Source organism: Camarhynchus parvulus, chromosome 2, assembly GCF_901933205.1.
Source record: "Camarhynchus parvulus chromosome 2, STF_HiC, whole genome shotgun sequence".
NCBI classification, from domain to species: domain Eukaryota; kingdom Metazoa; phylum Chordata; class Aves; order Passeriformes; family Thraupidae; genus Camarhynchus; species Camarhynchus parvulus.
Window position 1 is genome coordinate 40887560 of NC_044572.1, and position 15659 is coordinate 40903218.

At 38.8% G+C, this 15659-nt stretch overlaps 1 protein-coding gene across 6 annotated transcripts in view; it reads left to right on the forward strand.

The window, feature by feature from the left end:
* The window catches only part of RBMS3 (RNA binding motif single stranded interacting protein 3), a 712273-nt gene that overhangs the window by 625292 nt on the left and 71322 nt on the right, over positions 1-15659 (forward strand). For all 6 annotated transcript variants that reach the window (XM_030969590.1, XM_030969580.1, XM_030969574.1 and 3 more), the window contains one exon: positions 8655-8701. In XM_030969590.1, the coding sequence (XP_030825450.1) occupies positions 8655-8701 (47 nt within the window). The remainder of the gene's footprint in view (positions 1-8654; positions 8702-15659) is intronic.

Sequence of the window (15659 nt, forward strand, 5' to 3'; positions counted from 1 at the left end):
TGACAAATGGGACCTGGAAATACTCCCTACATCTCTGCTCTTTGTTGGTTTCTTCCCCTAAGAAAAGTATTGAAACAGCATCCAAGAGATTATTCCCTTAGTGTTCTCACCCTGGCCAAATCCTGTGGTATCTAGACCAAGATGTATTTTGGCTATTGCTCAGATAAGCCTTTGCATTCTTGAACACTTCAGTGAAAGGCATTTCTAAAACATCTGAGGTTTAACCAGCCTTAGCACTGAGCGTGCAGAAGGATTATTTCTCGGAAGGGCAGATCCCAGAGAAATGACAGCAACGGTTCTGTCACTGGCCTCAGACTTGAGCTGTGCCCAGTGCTCTGCTCTAGGGAGGGAATGCCAGGAGATTTAGTGGGGAGGAGCAGATTTGCTGTAGTGGTGTGTCTCTGGTCATGCTGTTCTCAGAGGTTTTGCTCTCTATTATGAAGAGCTTCTATGGAATTTTGTAAGACAGGATTTCTTCTGGTTTTTTGTGAAGTTGTCAGGTCATATCGCAGAATGCAGTAGAAATTGCTATCTTACATCTTTGTAGATTACTTCATAACCATACATAATTGGCTGTTAAATTGTCTGCCCTTTTAAAGTCAAATATTTAGGAACACACTGCATTTCTCTAGGGATTTTTGGGAGGTCTGGGTGGGGGGTGGGTTTGGTGCTTGGTTATTTGGCCAGTTGTAACCAGGGAAGAATGGCAGATCTTGAGTAGCGCTTTCTAGTCCTTACCCTTACACTCTTGTTTGGAGTCTCAGGAAATGTTCAGCAGATTTACTGAGACATTTAACCGAGTGTTTGTGATGGTTGACCAGTTTTGGACTACAGAGCTGAGAGGTTATATTAGTGATGGCTTTATATTAGGCTGTCAAAATAGGCATCTAATAGACAGGTGCAATAAATGTACAGTGAAACCTGCAAGTGTTGGAAATATTTGCAGTGAAATTCTGACCCAGCAACTGACATAATTTCTGCACAAAGTTCAGAAATTGGGCTAGCTTTTTTGGGCTAGCTTCTCCTCACACTGGTTTAATTAAGCACTCTGTTTTGAAACTTAACCTGACAAGATTATATCGAGATGGTGATAGAGGATAATTATATTCAAATTCTGTCTGTAAAATATTTGATTCAATTTACCTTTAAATTGCAATTGACAAGTCTAGAGGTGGGTGACATAAATCTCCAAAAATGTTTTAGTCAAAAATGCACCCAGGGAATCAAGTGTAGTCACAAAATGAGATCAGAATGGATTAAAAACTGCAACATAAATTTTGCAGCATAATCTTCTTTTGCAGATTTAATGAAACCTTGCTTTGGTTATTCAGAAATAAAGTCTTTTGATACATGTATTTAAGAGCAGGTTTATTCGAAAATTACGTGATAGACAGGGAGAATTCTGCCTAAAGTTTATTACTGTTTTCTAGAAATTGTAACTTTTCTACGTCTGGTCAACCCAATGTGATTAAGGTTTTTTTAATGGTCACAGTATTTTGAACTCTTTGATATTTCATTTGCAAGTTTCTGTAAAATTTGTGCTATTTAAATAGCTACATTGTCTTGTAAGAGAGTACCGCCCTTACAGTATTGTTGCATGTATCACAACAGTGAGATGCAGCATTGAATGCATTGAATTTGGTCTGATGTCTGTAATGATATTCAATAATTGTCACTAATAATTCTTCCATTGATTGCTTTTTTGCTTCCATAATCTAAGTTACATTTTTTATTTCTGAACAGCCAATAGGTTACCTTCCTTTCCTTCCCTTTCTTCTCTTCCTCCTTACTCTTTACTACTTTATTTTCTTTCAAGCTCAGTTCATGGAATATCCAAAGAATTAAGCATGTTTTTAATTCTTTCTTAAGAAAATAAAATGACCAGATAGTTTGGGAATGTTGCTTTTGTAACCGTTTCTCTTTTTATCCACTATTCATTACAACTTTGCCTAATGCAAACAACAGTTTAGAGAGAAAAACATACAATAGGTAAGACACTTCCCAGATTTTTTGTAAAGTCAGTACCAGTGAAGGGTGAAGCAATTGATCCTGGTGCCAATGGTCTCTTCTTTACCAGCACATGCGTTTAGAAATGATTTGCAGTTCTATTCCAGGCCTATTTATAACTCAGGCATGGATTTTTTAAAATGCTTCCAAGGAGATAGGTACTACTTAGTTGTGTTCTGTAATCCTGGGCGTCTAGACAAGTAACTTTTCTTATACCTGGACAAGTAACTTTTCTTTGCTATGAGAGACAATTCCCAGTTCTGTTGAGATAAGCACTAGTACCCTTATATGTAAACAACCCACAAAGACATTTACTATATATATTTAGCATGCCTGTAAGTTAAACATTGGCACTTTGCATGCTTATTTTCAACAAAAGCTCAGTTTAATAGAGAGAGGCATTGAACCTGAAAAGCCCTCTCTCCGGAGGGAGAAAGAGAAGGGCAAAAGATAACTGACCAGTAGGTGAAAAGATCTTGAATAGTGACACAAGGTGCTGTTGCTGTGGGCAACATTTTGAAAAGAGGCCTCAGTGGCTCAAATACCAAAGATCAGTTTGGATTTTGAGCTTATAAAGAACATAAAAATATTTTAAACCAATAGCCTACATGAAATCACTGTCAATGTAATCAGGATTTTAAAAGGGCCATGGTTTGGTTAAAATAGAATCAGCAATGTACCTGTCCTTAGAGATCAGTTTTCTTTGTTTTCATTTTAGTTTGAATTTCCTTCTCTGGTGAAAAATGTCATGCCATTTGCCCTGGAGATTTTCCTGCAGTTGGGTTTTCCTCCAAATTCTGCCGCTAAAACAGTGTTTTCTTAGGCAGAATAAACAAATGTTGGAAATGGGGAAAGGACATACCTTTTTCTGTTGTATCCCTAATAGATATCAGGAGTGCTGCCAGCCACCCCTAGAATTCTTCCTAACTCACTACAGCACACACACCTAATGTGCAATGTGAGTGTAATACACAGCTGATACAGCACTGGATCACACTCATGGCAGAATGGGGATATCAGATCCCCAAAAGCAGATCATTCATAGACCTGAAGATGACATGGTGGAATGTATTGAGTGGCTGTGGAAACAGAATAATTGTGTTATATTATATATGTTCTCTTTTGGTTTTGGGTTTTTGGTTTGTTTTTTTTTTTCAGTTTTGTAGTTTCGGCGCTTGTATTTTAACTAATAAGATGAGTTGAAGTGAGAAGAAAGTGACTCAATCCCAAGAACAGAAGCTGTGTATGTCAGACTTCCATTCCAGTTCTGTAGGACAAAAGGGTTTCTTGTCATTCATTTGAGTATCTGAACTTGTTATTGTGTTTATCAGAGCAGTCTCTGATGTTCTGAGGTTCATGAATCACTTCCCAAGTTTGACAACAATAGTGTACTTTCCTCTCCACAACACTTTTCTACTCAGAACCTGCAGCTGCCTAAGGAGCACACATCACTGGGAAATGCTCCCTTCCTTTCATATGCATGTAGATGTCTAAGAGGTGTCACATTTATATTCTTGATTTCTCCTTCTCTAAAAAGGAAAGGTGGGGCAGCTATTCACAATTAAATTCAAAAGTCTTTCTAATAATGTTAAATATTTTTGTCAGAACTGTTTAAATAATCAAAGAAAGGAATTCTGCCAAGTTAATTTTACTGGTGACTGAACTTATTTTATAAAATCAGTACTTTGCATTAATCTCATCTGGGTTGACGATTTCTTTTCCCTACTCTCTTCTTTCTTCAAAGCATTTCAATAAGGGTATCTTCTGTCAGGGCACAAGAGATCCTTGTGTTGTGATGCCTGGCAGATATTAGTGATGGAAAAAAAAACAAGTACAGGAATCTGAGTGTTGAAATTTCAATTGATTCAACTGTAGTAGCCAAGAGCATGCCTTGGGATGGCAGTCCTGCAGTGGGAAAGGGGGAAGCTCTGAGTCTGTGGAGATTTGGAGGACAGACTTTTCTTTTTGTCTAACACCCATGTCAGTTCACCACAGAAATCCCTTAAGTTCAAGTGTACGACCTTACCTTTCCAAATCTCACCTTAAGGAGGAGAAATCCAGGGGGATTTCTGCTTGGAAAGCCCACCACATCCATGGGCTTCACCCCTTTTTAATTTCCAGGCCTCTCCATTTTTTTTCCAATGGGCTGTGGCCTCCTGCACAGCCTGAGGTCCTGCAGTGGCAGCAGCCTGCCCTGGCAGAGGCGCTCCAGCACTGGGCAGAGGCTGGCCAGGGCAGGTTTGAGGAGATGATGTGGAAGTCTCACCTCTGAGGAGGAAGTGTAGCACATCTGTAGCAGGTTGATATTGTGAATTTTTGCACAGTGCTGGAAAGACGTGCACTGAGAGTAGATATGGGGATATGATGGTGAAGTTGTGCATGAAAGCAGCTTCCCAGCAGCACAGAGGATGCTGGGCTGCACTGAAGATGCACAGAAGAAATTGGTCATTTATAGGTATTTATATTTGCTGGAAGGCAGAAACTGCACTGCTAAGTTTTTTCTTGAGATATCACAGGGATTGGGTAGAGAAATAATAAACCCACTTCATTTCACCTGATATTGAAGATCAGATATCTTATGTTCAAGTCATAAAAAGAGGGGAAAAAAATTAAACCAGAAACAGAACATCTTGTCTTTGCCCATGGAAAAATTTTCACAGTAAAGTGTTGAACAAAAGGCCTTCAAACTTCCTGGGGAAACCCTTGTTTTCCAGATGCTTTTTGATATTTCCTGCTCTCTATTGAATGAAAGAGCTTAAATTTAAAGAGAAGTGCAGGCTGAATCTCTTGTTCTTAGAACCTCTTTCACTGATGTCAACAGTTAGAAAACTGCAGCAAAAAGTAACAAAAACTTTCATTCTTTCCACATGTCCTTTAAGTTCAGACACTTTGTTAAAAATAAGAGATAGACTCATATGGTTTAAGTAATATTTTTTAAAAAATCAATATTTTTAACAAGCTGAGTTCATTTCTTTGTCACCTGACTTTCTGAACAGACCAGTAGTCATTAAGAATGACCTTTATTTCTATTAGTGTGTTTTCATTCAGTTGCTGATTCTAGGGCCATTATCTGGCTGAGTGGCATGAAAATTATGTGGTTCAGTTGTTCCTTAATAGAAGATTTATGTGACAAATACTTTCCTAAAGTAGCATTCCATCATCAGTGCCACTCCCTCTGGTGCCATTTTATCAGGAAGTGTCACTATGAGAGGAAAGAATAAGACCCTCTCCTTCTACTGAGACACAAGCAAACCAGTGGGTGAAAAGGCCCAGAAGAAAAAAGTCTCAGCACAGCAGAGGGCTGCTCTAGAGGCACCAGCCAGTGCTTGGTGTAGTTCAGCCTGTATTAGCACTATGATGGCTATATTCAATTCTGATTTCAACAGAATTGAATATAGCTCTCACACAGAAGTCTGAGGCCAATTCTAATATTCTGCATTTGGTATTTTTGGAATTTCTGTTTGTCTGCTATGGAGGAAAGTTCAGACAATTTTCCAGTAAGTTATTATTGCTCATCAGTTTTTATTCCTGATGAATGAGGATGCTTCAGACCATAAATCTTTGACCGGTCCAGGCTAAGTGTTGCCACTCCTGGGCTTTCAGCCAGCATAATTTTGTGGGGAGAAATTATACAACTTGATGAGAAAGAAGTAAATAGTCCTGTGTTAGCAGCTATTTGAAATAGCAGCTGTTTAAGGCTATGCAGCAACGGGGGATATTAGCAATGTTACTGGGCCAGCTGTAGGTGGTTACCATATGCACACATGGCCACACGCTGTGTCCTATTTGTCCAATGTGAGACTTTTCATTTACTGGTAAATGTGATGGTGATATTTATAGTGGTCACTGCTGAAGTACTTGAACAGATTCTCGGAATCTGTCTCCATGCAGTAGAGATATGGGACATGGATAAAGAGGAGATGAGTGTCTATCCTATCATATTTTGTGCTTTTCAGGATCACAGCTGTGTCCCCCGTTCTTAATACCAATATAGAGAACTGAGTTTGTGCAGTTTGTCTACATGGACCCACACACAGGTCTGGGATGGGATTGGAGGGCGAGCTGAGTGTCCATGCCATGGTCATGTGCTCAAATATCCATGAGAAAAGTAAATGAAAGTGGCACAAACATGTTTGCAGGTCTCACGTAGACACCAAGTGAAAGAGCTGCTGTAGGTTTTCATTCCTGCACCTTCATTGTTATTTATGTCAAAGAAACTAAAATAAGGCCAGTAGTTTATTTTCACTTTTCCTCCTAGACCCACCTACCTTGTTGCATTTTATCCCCCAGTCACTAATGCAAGCTGCAGGATATAGTGAGCCCTGATCCAGCAACTCTAAGGATAACTAGATCTAGAAATTCCTTAATTTAGAAAACTTGGATTTGTCCTTTCCCAAGAAATTATAATTTTTTTGTTAGTCTGAGTAGACATGAGATGAGAGGTAAAATGTAAACACCTCAATTTAAAGGGAACATCTTAAGTTATTTTAAAGAATATTTTAAAAAATGTTAGAAATAATTTTTTCTGGCCCTCTAGGGTTTGTACATAATATTTAAGTTGTCTTCACCAGTGCAGGAATAGAAAAAGAGAGCAATAACAAATTTTGTACATGTTGAAAAGAGAAAGGAAAACAAGACAGTATGTTTCCTCAAAAATGAATTGCAGCCAAAAAGTTTTCTTTTCTCTTTTGTTTGGAAATTTCTACATTTCCTTTAGTAATTAATGCAACCTTACTAAACAGTATAATGTGCTGAGCATGCATAAGACATAAGAATATAAAACCAAGTAAGGGATTATGATTCTCTAAGCTAATTTATTTTTTACATCAAAATCATTAGTGGTTTGAGTCTCCCTAAATTCAGGTCTCTGACATTTAAAACTTGCAGAAATAGCCATTTTGTTTCTCTTTGTGTTAAATCAATACTTCTTTCAAAAATAGCCACATGTCCTTGGACTTAGTCTGCTGAATTGTCCTTTGCTTGGGAGAGACTACATATTTTATTAAAACAGTGGCATTTTCATAAAGCAAAACATTTGCCCTAGCATCTGCTTAAAAGAATAATGAGAGAAATATACAAATTTAATAAGGACACGAGCCTTTTTTTTTGGCAGCACAAAGTAGCATGAAACCTGGTCTTTCACATCAGAAATTATTTTTGGCCTCTGGAAATTTGGACCGCCTCCTCTTAGACCAGTTTGCAGCTGCTGGGGTAACCCAGCTCTTCCAGGAGTGCTGCCCACTCTCTGCCTGCTCGTCACCAGTGCCTTTACCCTGGCTGCTCACCTGCCTGCCTGGGAAGCAGCCAAGCCCAGGCGCTTTCTGACCTGTCTGTGCAGCCATCTGGAAGGGGGCAGGTGCCATTATTCAGAAGTGCTTTGGTAGATGGCTTTAGGGGCACGAAAAGCTCCCAGCAGGAGCACAGACCATGCCACGTGGTTGGTAAAGCATCTGTCCTTGAAGAAAATGCTGCCTGTCTCAGGCAACAAGCACAGGATATGTCTGAAAAATGAAGAGGAATACAGTGTCTTGGGGTGGAAGGGTGCCGTGGTGTTTTTTCAGCTGCTCCCACAGGGAGAGCAGCACCTTGAGCAATAGAGTTTCTCTCCATTGTGCTTCTTACCCTGCACAAAGGAAACTTCTCATCTCTTGGTAGTCTTACATTGGAAAGCATTTCACAAAGGGAGGGATAAAAATCGATAAGGAAAGCAAAAAAGTCAAAGCAAATGCAGTATGTGGGAGGAGAGATTGTCAGTTCCATGTCTTTAGGTAAATGCTGGGGGAAAAAAAGGTCTTTTCTGCACGACCTTGACTGCTATGTTGGAGCATAAGATAGAGTGCTTAATACTGTCTGCAGCCCTGCTCTCTCTCTGCCTTTCCTGTGGTACCTGTGGATATGTCTGCTGACGGTGGCAGGGATGACAGTTGTTAGCTGGACAATGTTTTGACACTGCCAAATCCTTTTGCACAGGTCACGGTCTGCCTGGTGGCAAATGGCAGTTGGAAAGTTCTGTGTAACACATTAACAAATTCTTTTGCTGTCCAGACCTCTGAAGTATTTTAAAAGCTTTGTTTGAAAGCTCAAGCTTTTCTGCTTCACAGCCCATTTTTTGTTTCTTGTCTCATGGTAATGAATTAACTCTTAACTATGAGGTACACCTCACAGAAACTGTAGGCAGGGGTCATGCAGGGTGTGACCTTTGTAGAAAGATGAGACTCCTTCCTGTGAAGCTCTCATGCAGTTGGCTTTGGAATATTTCCCAACCACCCATCTCACAAGCAGCAGCAGGATTTGGGCCTGTCTTGTTATAGTGAATAATCAGCTGTAAAGTCATTAATTTCAGCGGAGTTATTAATTGATACTGGTGCAAAAAAACCTCACCATTTTCCCTAAATGTTGTGGAAAGATGGCAACCAACAGACTGAACAGATCTGTTTCTCAGTGATCTCTCAGGCTGGGGAGGTACCCAATCTGTCCATGCTGCTTTTGGCCATCTGAGCTTCCCTTGAGAATTTAAATTTCTATTTAAGTTGCATACAGTTTTTATTCATATTGGCTTTGAATATGTTTCATGTCTTTTTTTTTTCTTTTTCCCCTTTTCCTTCAGTAATAGTAAAAATCTGTTTTTCTTCCCTTACTATGTGCAGGCTGGCATGGCTTTGACTTACGATCCAACAGCTGCTATACAGAATGGGTAAGAAATGCATGTTTTCTTATGTCTTTTTTTAAATTATTCTGAATGTCATCTTCTGTTTTCTCTTTCTGCAGTGAAACTTTTTGAAAAGCAAATCCACTCCGTCATATTTTTTCTGAAGCACATAATGCTATATTGTCAAGTTCTTCTTTGGTTTTCCTTTTCTTTTTATGCCTTCTTGTTTGCAATATCCATTTGAATGGGAAGTTGTTTTTTCTAATAGTTTCCATCTCTATTTGGCAAATGTTAGTAGATGTCTTTTTAATCTCTCTCTGTCATGAAGTGGAAACCAGTAAAGTTTCCCTTTACTGACTTGGCTTTTGTTAAAATAATCATTGAAGATTCCAACGTATTTTGAATAATAGAGCTGTTACTTCATCTGGGGTTCTTTCTGCAGGCTGGCTGCCTTCCATGTCATTGTCTGAATAAAAATGCCAGATAGGGAGAAAGCCTTAAATTAGTGTGTAAGCAGATGGGATTTAAGGGTAATATTCTGAGCAACACTCTTCTTTACTTCTCAGCTACCATTTGTTGACACGAGGAATTGCAATTTTTTCTCAAACCAAGCAGTGAAATTACATCATCATATTATTTACCTGCATAATTACTTTTCCAATTATTTCATAAACTAGAAAAACGTATCCTTGAGATTTAGCTCTCTTTTCAGCTAGGTTAACAACAATTTGAAAAGAGACAGGAAGAACTCTTTGACAGTCACTCCTTGATCAGAGCAGAGAGATGCATGAGATGATTATCAAATTCCATGCATACTCCCACCTGTGTTCTCCAGCTGAAGGGGAGAATTTATTGATGTAGATAAGAATGGGTTTATTTGTTAAATATTTGTTAGGGCACTGCTAGTTGAAGAAAAAAACACCCCTAGCATTCCCAGTAGTTTAAAAAAAATCAAGAGTAATAGTTAATCTATTTTGCTTAATTTTCCTTTACAAGGAGTAATTTTGTAGGACTTGTGATATTCCTGTGTTGTGGAGGAAGAGGCCAAACTCAGAAGAATAAAGAGCTTGTTTGTAATTGTGATTTCAGAATTCTCTGCTTCTATTTTCCTGTTCTGACCTCCACATGAGTCATTCTTCTCTATTGTCATACTTTTCAGCTGCTAAAACATTACAATCTATAAATAAAAACATCACTGGTTCATAGTACATCAGTGTTTCATGTGGACAGCTGACTTTTTTTTCATATAAGTTCCTGCATGTCAGCTGTGTGAGTGTTTTGGAAACCATAGTTTGAATGACCCATTAAGACTAATATGATTTTAATTCAAGAAGAATTCTTTTGAAGTTATGAAAGTTATCTCAGAATCAGACATTATTTATATCAAAGAACACCTATGGTATTCAGGCTGCTCAGGTGGTTTGGTCATTCTATTGCTTGAACATGCTGTCACTGATCACAGGTAAAGAAATTGTACCCAATGGAGAATTTCAGTTCTGCAGTTTTTTAAATCTTCTTTTATTTTTAAGGCAAGAAATAAATTAAATTCCAGTACCAGATATCTCTCTAAGAGTGACAATTAATTATTACTTTGACATATGTCTCTTTTCTAAAGTGTCAAAATATTTTCAGTTTTATCAGGACTAAACCATCATTCAAAATGCTCTTGTGGTGAGATCTTGATTGTGTGCAGTATCATGAAGATCACCAGGACCTTTTTGGTCCAACAGAATTTTTTTTATCTCCCCAGACATTCACACAGTAATCTCTACATATCCTGTAGGTTTAAGTTTTTTCTGTTTTTCATAAGCCTCTTTACTAGCAAGCACAGTAAAAATCTAGCTCAGGAGGTTTATTTTAATAAAGTCTGGGAGCACCTTGATGCTTTGCTTGTGAAATGTGTATATTTGATCTGTTGCTCGCTGACACATAACACAGGCATCAGTGTGTGGCCATGGGGAAAGAGACTTAAAGGCTTTTAAGCTCTGTGAAGTAACAGGTTAACTCAGCAAAGGGGCATCTTCCTCATGGGAAGGGCAGTGTGGCACACCCACCCTGTGCTTAAAAGGCTGTAGAATACTTTGGCTGTAACGTGGGCCGAGCCACCAATGACATTGCTCCATTGCACATGGAGCAATGTCACCTAAAGATCTGTAAAACAAAGACCTTTTCCTTGTAGCATTCAGCGGGGGTCACCAGTGCAGAACGTACTGAACTGAGTCTGGGGATGAGAAATGTAAAGATACCAAGTGAAGGTGATGATTCAGAAGAGTTATGAACCACCAAAAAAATTTTAAAAGAAAGATTAACTGCATATGCTGACGCTTACTCGAGCTCTTTATAGGATTGATAGATGCGTTTGGATGCATCTAAGTTGCTAAATCCAGACAGGATTATGCAGAGGATGGAAGCCTCCTAGAGAACCATGTCTCTGCAGCAGGTGTCATGGGATGGTATTTAAAATTCACAGTTCCTTAGGAGGCGTGGATTATATTAGGTTTTGTGTTGGGCCATAATCAAACCTCAGGGAAGAATCTGGACTCTTGTTTCCAGATGAAAAGGTAGGTTCTTATTGTTCATGGTGTCGTACTATCACTTTTATTACCATATAACTGCATATTTGCCTTGAAAATCTATAGCAGAAATAAAACAGTGTGAGAGAGGCTCTCACTAAAAATGACTATGATTTTTTCCTCTGCTAAGAAATAGATGATTTTCTTCTGAGACTATTACTTTGTAAAGCTCGATTCTCCATTTCATTATATTGTTTTTATGCCCGTGTAGCTCTGTTTAAGCATCCAGTGGAGTTACATCAGCATAAAATTGGTATAATGGAGTGGAGAATCCAGCCCATAGTGTACCATAGCATTTCAGTATAAGGTACTGAGGATATGGTAAGCACACACTTCAATAGATAAGATCATTTCACTTGGCAACCACTTTGCCTTTTTTTTTTGTTTTGTTTTATAATAAGCCTTTTCTGAATTGTGTTTATAAAGGTACTCAGGTTTATTTTGGGGAACAGTGTGCCTGTTGTAATATGCTATTGATTTTTCAATTTGTGGCATTAACATTTTTTTAGTAGTTTTATGCACTCATACAAGGAGCAGGATAGAGCTCCCGTACTTGCACTGTAAGGAAGCTCATTTAGAATGTTCCTGAGGCTGGAGTCCTCTTGGCCATTTGACTAGATTGCGATGTGCTTTATCAGTTTAGTGCCTCATATCTGGGGGACAATTTTGTGCATTTGCTGGCCAATGGGCTCAATATTCAGATAGGTCTTTTCCAACTCCAACATCTGACTGTGTGCCTTGTTGCAACAGAAAATTGCTGCCTTGATAATGCTTGGTAATACTCTTACATTATGTGAGCCCCAGGATGCTATTTATGAATCTAACTTTTTCAGTACTGCCCGCAGGCACGAGGCATGAGCAAATGGTGTTTATTGCAGTGCAAATAGCATCTTGCTCTTGTGCAGATTCTGTCTGGAAGCTTGCACATTCCCCAGTAGAATGGGAACCATATGGATTTTTTTTTCCCACTTTTTTGGCAGGGAAATAGTGACCAGACACTGCAGATAATGCAGTCCCCAAATGCAAAGGGAGGGTTGGTGTAGCAGAGGAGTATGTGCTTTGTCTGTTAAGCAACAGAAACTGTTGTTAAAGCACTGCCTCTGTGCGCCTGATGAGGTACTGGAAATTTGCTTCTTTTTAACATCACTCAAAAATGTGTTCTTTTGAGCGCCTTATAAACCTCCCTTCAGGAACTTCCAGGAGCATCCTTTTGCCTACTAGTGATGAGTTTCCCCTTTGCCTATGGAATCTAGGCATGCTGAAAAAGTCTATTTTTAACACAAGGGCGACGTCCATGTTGCCTTGCCCTTGCCACCTGCATACTTGCGCTCCTAGCATTGCAATTGCAGCTGAGGAGCAGGGACATTGTCTTGCACCTGCAAAAAACTGCTCAGATCAATGTAAGGATGCAAACTGCATCTGCAGAAAATGCAGCTGAGCCTTCTGGAAAGCTGCCCTTAGAGCTCACAGGTCAACTACACCATGAAGCCTACCGCTCTCATAATACCTAGTGCACTGTACTAGATACACTGTGTGCATTTTAATGACAGGAAACTTGGAGGCATAATTTAATATATCTAAGACAAATCAAAGCCAGTATAATTCATATCTCTTTCCACTTTTCTTTTTGATGTAGATATTCTGATGACTGAGAATCCTGTATTCCCTTGAATGAACTTAAAGCATACATCTTCCACCTCATTTCACCTCTCCCTAAGCCTAAAAAAAAAAAGAAGGCAAAGCCTAAGACTGAATATAGGAAAGTCCTCAGCTGCAAATCTTGTCTTGCTGTAGGGTTTGTGCCAGAGCAGGCCACTCTTGTGGTTTTGTTCCCCTTGTCTCTTATTAGATCCCAGGCATGCCACTTATGCCAGTTACATATGAGGAAAATAGCCCATTTGTATGTAGAGGGAATTTAGAGAGATGCCTCAGTGTGCCATGGGTGAGGGCATGTTGAGCCCTCTTTGTCAATGATCCTTGCCCTGGTAGCAAATGACTCCAGCAGTGTGGGAGGTTGAGCATCCCATACCTCAGGGTGTCTCTGCTTGAGTCCATCCCCAGAAAGCACACCTCTATCCTCATCACACCACTGTTCTTCACATATGGCAGAGACATCCACATCCTTTACTATTAGATCCTTTTGGATCCTTTTAGATCCTTTTCTTTCCCTGAGGAAAGAAGACAAACCTTTGTCTCTTGGTGTAAGAAATTCCTGACTGCAAAATAATTTCTTAGCAGGCTATTGCAGTGGCTGAGATTGCAACACTTGATCTTTTATTATTATTATTAAAATTGAAATACATGAACTGGATTTTCCTGAATTGTCATTTGCAGCATCAGAGTTTCTTCCTTTCTCTTCCTTGATGTCCTTGTGTAGGAATTTTCCCAATACAGCTGAATGTCCTGTTGCTATGTTTTATTTGATCCTTATTTGAGAGCATTCCAAATGGTGACAGATAAATGGTATTGGCAGGGCTGTGGGAAGGGCTGTATTTTCCACATTACTGTAGTATATATTCTACAGGCTTGTGTACTATTCAGATAAATGCATCTCTAAGCTGAAACTGAAATGGCAAGCTGTCTGTCAAATTCTTGGCTTAGCACACATTTTCTGTAAATTTGTTAGTATTTGCTGCGATTTATTGGAGAGTTTATTCCAAACAGTCAGCACTATTTCCGAATGGAAAGTTGTTTCTTCCCTGTACTTGTCTTTGTCCAAGTGGTTCATATGTGGTTAAGGGTACGAGCCCAGCATCAATGCCAGATTTATGAACAGAATGAGAAAAGAATAAACAAAAATGTATGGTTTTCTCAAAAGATTTTTGGTTTTATATTATTTTTAGTTTAAAAGATTTATATATATTTCTATACATTACACATTTTACCCATAGACTAAATTCTGTCAGTCTGCCATTGACTATTTTCATTTGCTGCACACAACATTTTTTGGTTGATCCACTTAGCAAGAGCACAGCCCAAGTGATTTCTGGTTAACACTGATCTGGGAGAAGACCCCTGTAAAAGGGGTTAGATAATATGCAACATGCTAGTGCCATAGATGAATCTGCCTAGTGGTATAAAAATCCCTTCTCCCTCGATGTTGTGTGAACCTAATATTTGGTATAAGCATGGGGATACAATTGCTTCTAAGTTCTCATAATAGGATATATATAAAATTGGGCAAAGGCACAATTTTAAAATAGTCTCTGTGCGAGCATTGTGAGGGCTGATAAATGGTCCTAAAATAGCATTATATTTCTATTAAACAAAAAATCACTCAGATGCCACCTGCTGCTTTTGGCATTTTAAAATCTGATTTGGAATAGAAAGAACAAATGATTGCTTCTCTGTCTCCCTCTCCCCTCCTAACTTTGAATGTTTCCGCCCAGCGTTCAAAGAGAGCAGCCTGTTTTTCCAAGGCTGTTGGTTGAAGTCGGTAGTTATTTGAGGCTGTATCCAGAATGAATGCATCCAGTCTGAACTAGACTGATTAGTACTAAATCTGTGATGCCAGGGCGATCAGGAAATAGAGCACTTGTTTAAACACCAGTAATGATTTTTTTTTTTGTTGCATAGCTCTCATGGAAAGCTACTGTTGATTGCCTCAGAGTAGGGAGGGGAAAAATATAAAAAGAGAGGGAATGCAATTCACTGTGCAGAATCTTCTGTTACTTACTGGTGCATCCTCTATGAGAAAGATCTACATGGGGTTTAAATTGTACAAAAGAGCACTGCACGTGAGTGTTTCTCTCAGAGTCTAAAATACAGGCATTTAGACAACAGTAAAACCACAAACATTCTTTTTTAAGCAATTTTATTTTCAGACTTACAGTTAAAACTACAAAAAGATCAAATCCAAAAATCTATACAAGCATACACATATTAAGTACTAACACAGTCCAGCAGTAGTGATGATATTTTCCAAGTGATAATTTTATCAATAATCATTAATGCACAGGGAAGGAGAAAGAATATAACATTTATTGCCATCAAGCAAGAGATGGTGCAAGTTCTGTTCATAGCATGCAACAGTGGAAATAAAACCGACTAAATCTGAGATTTTTAGTGCTGCCTGGGGCATTAAGCCTCATAATTCCTGATACATTTCATCAGTAAAAGGGGGTTTTGCTCTCTGCATAGATTAATACAAAAATTTCAGCCAGAGTTTTTGTAGCCACCCCTTAATAAAATAATTCAGGCATGTATATAGAATGTGTTATTCTCAGCGCTGAAGCACTAGGATATGAAAAGAAAACAGTACCCTGTGTAAAAATGAAATCAGTAATGTTGTCTTCGATATCGTGTAAGAAATTTCCTTTCACTAGCTAGCGCCCTGGAAAATCAGCTGTCTTTGCATCTCAGATAATTGCTTCTTGTATTGTGAAGTTCTATATTTGTGCTAGTTGAACTGAAAAAAAAATATGCTTTGT